The 12,660-nt window shown below is 44.5% G+C and overlaps 1 protein-coding gene across 1 annotated transcript in view; it reads left to right on the top strand.

Annotated features, from left to right (window-relative positions):
• The window catches only part of SNTG2 (syntrophin gamma 2), a 977,025-nt gene that overhangs the window by 892,600 nt on the left and 71,765 nt on the right, over window positions 1-12,660 (top strand). The window contains exon 16 of the mRNA XM_073576436.1: window positions 4,677-4,787. Within this exon, the coding sequence (XP_073432537.1) occupies window positions 4,677-4,787 (111 nt within the window). The remainder of the gene's footprint in view (window positions 1-4,676; window positions 4,788-12,660) is intronic.

The raw sequence follows: 12,660 nt of genomic DNA, 5'->3' as shown, positions 1-12,660 counted from the left end.
CTGAGACACATAGGCACATGTAATCTAATGGATTTCATAGCTCAGAAATAGGCTCAATTCACAAATCCGTGTTTCATGGTCCTTGTACAAACCGCCCTTCTTCTGACCCAAATTAACTAGTTTAGGTCAATAAGACCCACTGGTCAGGTTGGGTATTGAAATCTGAGCACTGACAATATATCATGGATGTGTGAACTCGACCCTAATGGTGGTTTGTTCTTGATCTTGAGATAAAAGGGATGATTTTTGCCAAATTTTTTTTAGAACGATGAGCCCATAATCCGATCTTCTACAAGCACCCTGCGCATGGCCAAATTTATTAATGCTTCAAATAGCAATCATTTGGTTCAGCATAATTATTAATCTGTTGTAGATTATTTGATTATAAGGATAAACATTACATAGAACTAAATGAAAAAGTCACGTAATTCACAAAATGTGCAAATCTCAGAGAAAATCAGCTTATGACTCAAACTATGAGTAACAAGAAAAGATTAGAGACAAAATACTAAGCCTGGAGAAAGAGCCGCAGGCTACAGGGAAATGGGACCGCATCACTCTACTCGAAGAAGAATGATAAACTAATGTCATACTGCAGGCTAAAGAAGTTACATCAAAATACCCATGTGCCACAACTGCAAAAAACTACAAAATATTGTCGGGAGGAATCTCATCTTAGTCAAAAACAACTCATGCTGAATATTCCTGCAAAATACGAAGAATAAAAATCTAAAGATAATGAATGAATTGAAAAAAAGAAAGTTCCTATGTGACATCACTAATATCTCTGAGGGATTTAGAATTACTTATTATTTAGAAGATTATCTCACAACAATAATCCATTTATTTATGCCGGCCCATCCAATTGTTATGCTTTGAGATCGGGAGATGTCCTATGAAATTTATAGAGTGGAGTTCTTGGTTCAGGGTCCCTCATTATGTGCCAGAATAGACAGCCGCTCTGTAAGATTACCTCCAGATCTGGTGGACCAGTGTGACCATTCATTACATCTAAACCTATTCAATGAATGACCAGTATTTAATGTTACATGCCTAGATGCGACATTCTCTGAATCACTAAGAGACAGTGGTGTAACTGAAGTCCGATGAGCTCCCATACAAAATTTGGATGCGGGTCCCCACCAGCATGTTGGTCAGATGTATGGCCCTTAGATCATAAAAAGACATACATCTTCGCCCCCCATGTAATAATGTCCCCTCCTGACTCCTTCTTGTAATAATATCTCCCATTCTGGGCCCCTTCCAGTAATAAAGTCCCTATCTGGACCTCTTTCAGTAATAAAGTACCTCATCCTGGAAAGACCTGATGCTTTAACATTTTCCCCCATCCTGGACCCCTTCCTGGTATAATGTCCCTCATCCTGGTATAATGTTCCAATCCTTGTATAATGTCCCCATCCTGACATAATGTTTCCATTTTGGTATAATGTCCCCCATCATGGTATGATGTCCCTATTCTGGTAAAAAGTCTCCCATCTCAGTGTAATGCACCCATCCTAGTATAATGTCTCACATCCTGGTTTAATGTCCCTATTCTGGTATAATGTTACTCATCTTGTTATAATGTCCCCATTTTGGTATAATGTCCTCCTTCTCAGTATAATGCCCCTATCCTGATATAATGTCTCTATTCTGGTAAAATGTCACCCATCCTGGTATTAGATCCCCCATTCTGGTATATTGCCCCCGTTTTGGTATAACGTCCCAAATTCTGGCATAATGTCCCCCATGTTGTGCCATTTCTGTTCTTCTCTAGCTCAATTTAAAAAGAAACAAATGATTATTCTTACCTACTTGTGCAGCACATCACTGGCAAGCCAACCTCAGTCACTGGCCTCTGATTGGCCAGTGGTGTGTATTGCAGCATAGGAAGACTGTAGGTCTGTGCACTGCAATATATTTCACCTGAAATTGCATCTGAGGATGCACATCCAGGCATCATTGGTGTCAGCGGGCCCACCGCCTGCATTGGCCTGGTTGGCCTCCGCCTGCATTGGCCGGCAACCTCCGTAGAGTATCAGTGCAGCAGCAGCTGTCAGTCAATGTGCTGGGGAGTTCAGACAGCAGCTGCTCACTGTATACTAAGCAGTGACTGAAACCACACCGACAGCGCCTCTATGACCGGAGTCACACTAGAGAGGAAAACGGACGAGTGTTATGCAAGAAAACATTGCATAGCACTTGGACCTGTATTCATCTATGGGGCAGCTTCCATCAGGAATTTTTTTTCTCGGCCGTTTTCAACGTGCGAGTGAAATCATAGCATTCTGCGATTGTCACCAACACTCGGCCAAGTCTCAGTTCACTCACACCCATATAAGTCTATGGGTGCGAGTGCCACAGTGCACATCACTCGGATACCATCCAAGTGCTGTGCGTTATACGCCGACGCCGGCAATGGAGGAGATGGAGAAATTACTTTCTCCGCCTCCTTCACAGCTGTGCTCCGATCCTCTTTGTGTGAAAGGCTCGGCGCACAGACACATGACACTCTGCTCCCGCTCGCATCAGAGCAGGAGTCGAGGGTTTTTAGCATATCGCATCCATCTGATGCTCTCACATCGGATGCCATACGTAAGTGTGACCCTGGCCTATGATTGAAAGTCGGAAGCTGTCGGGCGGAATAAAGTTCACTTATTCACAACAGCATGGCGGACGCAAAAGTTTAGATCGTTGTTAACTACATATCTGCAGACTTATAGCTTTTTGGGGACACGGCAGATTGCCTTGTAGGCTCAGGTCACACAATCATTTATCTTTCTTTCTAGAGAATTGGGCTGATTGTGCTAATCACACTCTGGTCAGACTTTGATCAGAGTTTCATCAAAGTATGATCTAATTTTCTCAGATTTGGAAAATAAATACATCATTTCTCCATTTTCTCCATTCTGTCAGTCTATGACAATTGGACCGCATTGTCATCCAAGTACAGTCTAAAATTTTCCACAGACCCATAGACATGAATGGCAGAATGCAAACTGATAATCAGATGCAGCTTGAGCTTGATGCAATATTTTTTCCTTGAACTTTTCTTTTGAAAAGATTGAACATGTGCATGGCCCCATAGAACAACATGGTGACGAGTGTTAGCTTTCAAAATGACGGATAGTACTCGTCCGATTTTTACGGTCTTGTGCATGAGCCCTAAGGAGACGGAAAATGCAATAGACATCAGTGGGATGCAGGTACACCAAAGTAAGATAAATATTATCCATAAAGTCAATAAAATAATCTTTACTTTAGGCCGAAACACCTATTGATCAAAATCCGCAATGTCGTAAAGATGAGCAAATCGGCCAAAATTCAAATTTGGCCAGATTCGCTCAATAGCGGTTGGGAAATTCGATCTGCAACAGTTTTATTTGATGGGTATTGAATGAGCCTCGTTTGCAATTAAAAAATTAATTTATCATTATTATTATTTGGATGTTTTACTCCAGACACAAGTTAGGCATCATCTCCTGTTCTAATTTCTATTGTGGATACTCTGGGGGGGTTTCCATATTGAATTGCATTAGATGCAGAATATTCACATGTAAAAAACACACTAATAACACGTGTAATCCATAGAATACTGTAGCAATAAAGTTTTATCAAAGCCAAATAGCAAAAGATTTCAAATACAAAAGCAGCTTTATTTATAACTAGATGGTGGCCCGATTCTAATGCATCGGGTATTCTAGAATATGTATGTTTTACGATTGATGCTGCCTATGCAACATCAATAGTAAAAGATAGAATGTAAAAAATAAAAAAAAATTTTAAAAAAGGTTATTCTCACCTTCCAACAGCCCCCTGATCTTCTCTGCGGCGCTCCCGGCATCTTCCGGTCCCAGTAATGCTTAGCGCAAAGGACCAGAGATGACGTCACTCTCTCTCGAGAGAGAGAGAGTGCGACGTCATCAATGGTCTTTCGCGCAAAGAATTACTGGGACCGGAAAATGCTGGGCACGTGATGAGAGGAGGGAAAGAGTCCGGAGGCCGTCGAAAGTTGAGTATATCACTATTTTTTAATTTAATTCTATTTTTTACAGGTTTATGGTACCCAGGGCATGCAGGAGAGTCTCCTCACCTCTGGACCCTGGGTACCATCCGCACATTGAGCGCTGCGCCGGTCATCTCCTGACTGCGTCGCCGCTGACCTCCGTGCGGCAGGACATGACCCGCAGCAACCGTTGGAAGATCAGCGTCTGGCGCTGCAGATCTCCCGACGGTAGCGGTGGCGTGCGTCGTTTGATTTCCGCGCCAGTTCGTGGCCGGACTGCGCCTGTCACTCATTGGTCACGCCCGGCCGGCCACGACCAATCAGCAACGCGGGATTTCCATTACAGACAGACAGAATTAGACGATTATATAGTAGATATGAAATACCAACAAGAGAGAAAAACTGCAGTGCCAAAACTGCGAAAAACATGCATGTAAAAAAATATATACACAGTAATGCAATGAAAAAAACTTAAGTAATGTAGCTAATACATGCAGATATCATGTAGAATATCTTTAACATTAAAAATATAAACTTTGGCTTAGAATCACTTTAAGGCTAAGTTTCAAAATGGAAAAAAGTAAGAAGAAATCTAATAATTTAAAAATGTATGTATATTTTCTCGGAACGACTGCTGATCAGATTTGGTTCATTTCTTTTTCTGTCGTAGAACATAATCTGGAGGTTTAAGTTTTCCCAATTGAAAGGCTCCTCAGATGACGGCAAAACTCGAGTAAAGCTGCTATTTCAAAATTGTGACACCAAACAAATTGAAATGAAGGTAAGTAATACAGCAATGAATTCACTTACATAATCAAAACGGAAAATATGACAGAGCCAGTAATAGGCATCAGATGTTGTAAATGTTACAAAATTTATAATTAAAATTTAGGCACAATCAAAATGAAAGCGGTGTGAGCGCCCGGATTAGACTGACTGGAGGTAGTATAAATGTTTAACTTTAATTTAATCATGAATTTTCCATTTGAACTTCAAGCTTAAAATGTTTAATAAAATATAGTTCTCTGACTTTTTACGTCTGGGCCATGTAATAGCAAAGAGCAAAGCGCATTATTTTATTTCAGCTTCCAGGAGATATATAGCCGGGCTTACCGGAGCAGCATGGAATTTGCATTTTTGTATAATATAACATAAAGGCCTGATTAATTTGACTTTGTTTAGAGAAGGCAATGTCATGCTTCAAGCGGGATAACATGCACCGCGCTACCATCGATTCAATAAAATTCTGCATCCATGGAATGGATGGTTGGTACTCCACGCATTATAGGAAAATACACAATAGGCTGCACCTGACATCCTACAAATTAGAAGAGGAATTTACAGTACAGATTTATATGTATAAAATAACGCTCTGTGAACCAGTGTAAGGGCCCCGTCACACATAGCGACTCACCAGTGATCCCGACAACTATATCAACTTGTCAGGATCGCTGGTGAGTCGCTACATGATCACTGGTGAGCTGTCAAACAGACAGCTTCACCAGCGATCAGCACCAGAGACGCTGAGCGCCCGGCGTCGCTGTGCACGTTAGTTAACAGCGCCTGGTGCAGGGAGCTGGTAACTAAGGTAAACAGCGGGTTTCTAAGCAGCGCGCGTCACTTAGAAACCCGATGTGTACCTTGGTTACCAGCTCCCTGCATCAGCGCGCTGGTAACTAAGGTACACATCGGGTTTCTAAGTGACGCGCGCTGCTTAGAAACCAGATGTTTACCTTAGTTACCAGTGCGCTGATCACTGGTCTCCCGCCTGTCACATGCAGCGATGCGTGCTGGCCAGTGGGAGACCAGCGTTCAAAGAAATGTCCAGGGCATTCCAACAACGATCAGCGATACCGGCAGGGGGGCCGGTCGCTGGTCAGTGTCACACACAGCGAGATTGCTGGTGAGATCGCTGTTGCATCACAAAAATTGTGACTCAGCAGCAATCTTGCTAGCAAGATCGCTATGTGTGATGGGGGCTTAAGAGTGGACATCCATAACAATGTTAATAATTACCAAAATGATGCCAAGTCTGCTTGCACACATAAATCAGCAACAGATAATCTGCATTAAGAGTCAATGCAAGAGTGGTTCCTAGCAAAGCACAGTTTGTGCAGCAGCGTTATTTTCCATCTACAGAGTCACTAGGTATGGGTACTGGCATATAACACTGCTGAGTGCTATCCAATGTTTTATCAGATAGCATTCAGCCCAGTGTTATGTAAAAAGAAGCTGTGATATCTCTGAAGAACTCCTGCAGGATGTGCCATTAATGAGGAGAGACTGCCATCTGTTGGACAGTGAAAATCAAGCGGAACCAAATTGTGCTGTAAGATTTGCAGGGGGAGCGACTTTGTGTGCTGGACTGGATCAGGTGACCCATAGTAAGAATTTCCCTGATATAAAATCCCAGCGCGCCAAACCGCGTGGAGAATTGGCACCAGGGAAGAGAGAGGAACAGACATGCTCCAGAGACACCGTTGAGAACAGCATTACAGGCCTCAGGGGGAAGTCTGTGCCACCCGGCTACCGGTTGCCACCTGGCAAGGTCCGGATTCCCTGACAAGTACCGCCTATGCTGGTCAGAGCCAGGATCTGCACCCTACACTAATCAAGCCTCTGATGCCCAACAGTTTCCTGTCAAGAGCCGAGGCCTAGTCCTCTCCAACCCATGCAAAAGAGACTTAAGCTGACTGCAGCAAGTAAGGCCCGCCAGCAATTGTAGAGAAGGAGAGCGAATGAACAGGGCTGTCTCTTCCGGCTATCATCTACGGTACCAGGGTCAGCTTGGATTAGGAGCACAGGTTGGGAGGGGGCCGGTCAGTGCATGGGAGGCTCACTGGGCTTTGATAGACTATGTCATAAAAAGACTTGCAGTCTAGTGGGAAAGCACAGTCACCCCCCACTCGTGCCAAAGCTTCAGAGAGAACTTATGTGGTGACTACCATGACTGGGCACACCCGCTTTTGTGAAAAGAACATTAACATTAAGTATTGAAATTATTTTTTGGTTATTCTAAACGTATTGTTATTATTTCTACTGTTGACTTGCATAGTTACTAACACTAATCATTTAAAGTTACTGCTGTATATAAACAGAAATATATCAATCTCTGACTATTTCCCGCCTCGTGATATCTGTTTATTGTATTCAGACACCTGCATTACAGTTATACTGTGGGAAATTGCAGATCTGCAATTATTTTCTCATTCTGATTCAGCATGAGAAAACAATCACCACCTGCTGCAGATGGCTCGGATATCTAGATCACACATCCATACAATTCTATGGGTGTGTGTGCGAAACGTCGGACTGCACTAGGAAGACGTCCGAGTGCGGTCCGACATCCATGGACACAGAGAAATATTAAGGTCACCATCTTCTCCACATCCGTGCGCTGATTCTCTCATGAGAATCGAATCACACTAACATGACACTCAGATCAATTTCTGACATAGTTTGAGTGGAGTGAAATACCATATTCGCCCAGATTCTCTCACAAGAGAGAATCTTCACAAGTGTTAGCATATCTTTAGTTTGCCTCTTCTTTAGAGTGTAAGCTCTTTTGTTCAGCATAGTCTTCTCTTTCTTTCTCTTATATAGTGTGTATGCTCTTATGGTCAGCGAGGTCCTCTCTTTCCTGTAGAGTGTAAGCTCTTATGGTGAGCGGGGTCGTCTGTCTCCTATAGTGTGTATGCTCTTATGGTGTAAGGTGCCGTGATTCTCCCGCTGTGTGGGATAGATCCCAAGCATCATCTGGTGCTGTGGTTCGGCCGCTGGAATTGCTGTTCAGTGCAGGTGCCAGTCCCATTGTCGTCAGCTTTTTTGTTAAAGAACACAGTGTGGGTGTTCGAAACGCGTAATAGAGACAATCATGTGAACTCTGTCTTACTTTTCACTCAATAAATGGATCTTAAAGTAGCTGGAATTTTTTTCTTTTTTCTGGAGTAACTACACGCCAGTCCCAGTGTCCTGTTGGGGCTCGTGGTGTACGTTTGGTTACTGCTGACTCTCCAGTTAAGTCTATGGTCAGCGTCGGACTGGAGCACCTTGGGTCCACCAGATAAAATCATTCTTGGGGCCCAATATGTAACTACATAGAAATAAATGCAAGACCACCAATTGTGTGGTAAAACACACTAATATCAGGGTATAATACAAGGTAGTACACATCTTAATTATGTAGCAGGGGTTGGGGTAGAATCATACAATCATAGAGGGGTAGCCCCTTCATAGAATATAATGTAGCCTACCTCACAGAATATAATGTAGCCCTCCTCATAAAAAATGTAGCCCCCCTCATAAAATAATGTAGCCCCCCTCATTAAAATATAATGCAGCCCCCTCTCATAGAATATAATCCAGCACCCCATAAAATATAATGCAACCCTCTCATAAGGTATAACGCAGTCCCCACCATAGAATATAATGTAGCACCCTAATATAGTATAATGCAGCCCCCCCATAGAGTATACTGTAGCCTCCTCATAGGGTATAATGCTGCCCCCCTCATATAATATGTCCCAGAATATAATGTAGTCCCCCGAGAGAATAATGCAGCCCCACCACAGAATATAATGCAGCCCCCCATAGAGTATACTGTAGTCCCCTCATATATTATGATGTAGCCCCCAGAATATAATATAGTCCCCTGAAATTAATGCAGTCCCCCCACAGAATATAATGTAGCCCCCTCATAAAGTATAATGCAGCCCCTCTCGACCCCCATCATTGTCCTCATCAACACCTCCATCATTGCCTTCTCCCCACCACCCCATCACTGCCCATTCCACCACTTCAATAATTGCCTCCTCCCCCACCACCATCATTGTCCATTTCATCACCTCCATCATTGCCACCCCCACCTCCATCATTGCCTTCCCTCGCCCGCCATTATTGCCCATCACCTCCATTATTGCCTCCCCCACCACCATCATTACCCATCACCTCTATCATTGCTTCCCCCCACCATCATTGCCTATCACCTCCATCATTGCCTCCCCCCACTATTATTGCCTATCACCTCCATTGCCTCTCACCACCACCATCATTGCCCATCACCTCCATCATTGCCTCCCCCCACCGTCAACATTGCCCATCACCTCCATATTTGCCTTCCCACACCAATATCATTATCCTTCCCCACCATTCCTCTCTCACACACACACCCACACACACAAAGCACTGCATCACTCTTTCACACTCACACACAAGGCACCGCACCACATACACACATGCAGGCACACAGACACACAACAAAGCTCACCTGCCCGCAGCAGCAGCACATCCCGGCAGCCTCTTCCTCGCCGGTAGCCCTCTGCCTGAGACAGGGCACTGGATGATGACGTCATCCAGCTGGGCTGTCTCAGACAGGAAGCGCCGGGCAGGAAGCCGGCATGTTCTGCACTGTGTTTGTGTGTATGTGGTGCTGTACTTTGTGTGTGTGGTGCGCTGGTGGGGCTTTACAGGCGGGCAGTGTTAACTGTAGACTGCGGCTAATGCTGCCCACTATTAAAGAGAAATGGTATTCACGCCTCTCCACACCCATAGGCGCATGGGAAAGCATGAATATTTATTTTGCTTTAGCAGCGGGGATAAGATCTTGTCTCCAGCTGCTGCTACGCTGGCACAGGGCAGACCCCTTGACTCAGGGGCCCCTGGAGCAGTGGGGGCCCTAGGCAGCTGCTGGCCAGTATGCCAGCAGGTTTCATTGCCTAGGCCCACCGGAAAATCCTCTGGTTCTCCGGTGGGCTAGTCCAAGCCTGTCTTTGGTAGCCAGTGATATGCAGGTGCAGCCTTGCGCTCTGGAGTCTAAGTCCAGAGATCGTCTTTCTGAGCATGTTCGTGATGTGGCGCCTTCTCATTGGTGGTCAGACATTAACTACTCTGGTTATGTGGCGGCTCCGGATTGGCCCGTGGGCGATGTCACGGCCAGCTGGGTGTGAGTGTTTGGGGTGGAGACTAGGGTTTTAAAGGCTCTCAGTGGAAAACGCAGGCATGCTAGTATCACTTAGGTTCAGTGGAGACTCTATCACTCTGCTTGGACGTGTGTGTGTTTGTTTACCTTTTGAGTCCTTTTTGTTTTTTCTGCTTGCCTTAGCATCTGTTTCGTTCATGTGTGCAGTTAGCACTGTTCAGATACAGAGAAAGCTCAACCTATGTGCTGTACTTCTCTGTGAAGTCCACAGAGTTTTGTACTTAATGTCATTTGTAGAGTTGAGCGACTTTTGCTTTTTTAGGGTCGCGTTTCGTTTCGTGAAACCCGACTTTTCCAAAAGTCGGGTCGAGCAAGATCGTCCGATTATAGGGAAAAGTCGGGGTCGTCCCGAAACACGAAACCCAATGTAAGTCAATGGGGAATAAAAGTCGGCAGTGAGAGGAGGACAGGAAACACACCTACAGTGCCCATTTGAATGCCAAAAGCATCAATTCTTCTTACTTAAGCTTGTCAACCTTAATTAACTTCATAATACAAGTTACGCACTGAAAAATGGGGGTTATTTGGCTAAATTTGTGGGGGGGTAGGGCTGGCTGCAGGTTTTCATGTGCCCTGGGCGAAAGAGCGCCCCTTTAACACATACCACAACTCATCATGCTCCGATACAGCAGAGAAATAGCGGTATAGTACAATGAAAAATACCTCACTTTTTACATCTCATGACGAGGCCCATCTATTTCTCCATACAAAATCATTGGTCCCATATAATGTTTGAAACAGTATATGATGAGCTCCACATAATGCTACAGTATATGTTGGTCCCCATGGATGAAGCTCCACTGTCTTATGGGCCCAAATAATGCTCCAAACATAATGGGCCCCATTTCTAATGCTCTAGTGTATAATGGGCCCTGTAAATGCTGCTCCAGTGTCTGATGTCCACCTTTGGAATGTTCCAGTGTATGGTGGGCCCCATCTATCATTCTCTAGAGTATAGTGCTCCCCAAAAATTGCTGTCCCAACATAGAAAACAATCAAATAAGTCTCCTCGCTAGGGAATCCCTGTACTTGTCTGGACAGGTGCTGTAGCTTGCTTAACAGCTCGCCAGCCGTTCTCACGCCCAGTATGGATTGCACGTGATTGCACAAAGGTTAGAAAGGGTACCGTATCCCTGGATAACATGTATGGATAGCGTACACATTCAAAATATATGTCTATACAGCATGAGGCAGGCTCAGACGGTGTTTGGCCCAGTATGGATTGCACGTCATTGCACAAAGGTTAGAAGGGGTACCGTATCCCCGGATAACATGTATGGATAGCGTACACATTCAAAATATATGTCTATACAGCATGAGGCAGGCTCAGACGGTGTTAGGCCCAGTACGGATTGCACGTCATTGCACAAAGGTTAGAAGGGGTACCGTATCCCCGGATAACATGTATGGATAGAGTACACATTCAAAATATATGTCTATACAGCATGAGGCAGGCTCAGACGGTGTTAGGCCCAGTATGGATTGCACGTCATTGCACAAAGGTTAGAAAGGGTACCGTATCCCTGGATAACATGTATGGATAGCGTACACATTCAAAATATATGTCTATACAGCATGAGGCAGGCTCAGACGGTGTTAGGCCCAGTATGGATTGCACGTCATTGCCAAAGGTTAGAAAGGGTACCGTATCCCTGGATAACATGTATGGATAGCGTACACATTCAAAATATATGTCTATACAGCATGAGGCAGGCTCAGACGGTGTTAGGCCCAGTATGGATTGCATGTCATTGCACAAAGGTTAGAAAGGGTACCGTATCCCTGGATAACATGTATGGATAGCGTACACATTCAAAATATATGTCTATACAGCATGAGGCAGGCTCAGACGGTGTTAGGCCCAGTATGGATTGCACGTCATTGCACAAAGGTTAGAAGGGGTACCGTATCCCCGGATAACATGTATGGATAGCGTACACATTCAAAATATATGTCTATACAGCATGAGGCAGGCTCAGACGGTGTTAGGCCCAGTATGGATTGCACGTCATTGCACAAAGGTTAGAAAGGGTACCGTATCCCTGGATAACATGTATGGATAGCGTACACATTCAAAATATATGTCTATACAGCATGAGGCAGGCTCAGACGGTGTTAGGCCCAGTATGGATTGCACGTCATTGCACAAAGGTTAGAAGGGGTACCGTATCCCCGGATAACATGTATGGATAGCGTACACATTCAAAATATATGTCTATACAGCATGAGGCAGGCTCAGACGGTGTTAGGCCCAGTATGGATTGCACGTGATTGCACAAAGGTTAGAAAGGGTACCGTATCCCTGGATAACATGTATGGATAGCGTACACATTCAAAATATATGTCTATACAGCATGAGGCAGGCTCAGACGGTGTTAGGCCCAGTATGGATTGCACGTCATTGAACAAAGGTTAGAAGGGGTACCGTATCCCCGGATAACATGTATGGATAGCGTACACATTCAAAATATATGTCTATACATCAGGAGGCAGGCTCAGACGGTGTTAGGCCCAGTATGGATTGCACGTCATTGCACAAAGGTTAGAAAGGGTACCGTATCCCTGGATAACATGTATGGATAGCGTACACATTCAAAATATATGTCTATACAGCATGAGGCAGGCTCAGACGGTGTTAGGCCCAGTATGGATTGCACGTCATTGCACAAAGGTTAGA

Source organism: Dendrobates tinctorius, unplaced genomic scaffold (assembly GCF_039654945.1).
Source record: "Dendrobates tinctorius isolate UK_male_01 unplaced genomic scaffold, ASM3965494v1 ptg000049l, whole genome shotgun sequence".
Taxonomy (NCBI): domain Eukaryota; kingdom Metazoa; phylum Chordata; class Amphibia; order Anura; family Dendrobatidae; genus Dendrobates; species Dendrobates tinctorius.
Note: the sequence above shows the minus strand (reverse complement) of the source record. Positions and strands in the feature narration are given on the sequence as shown.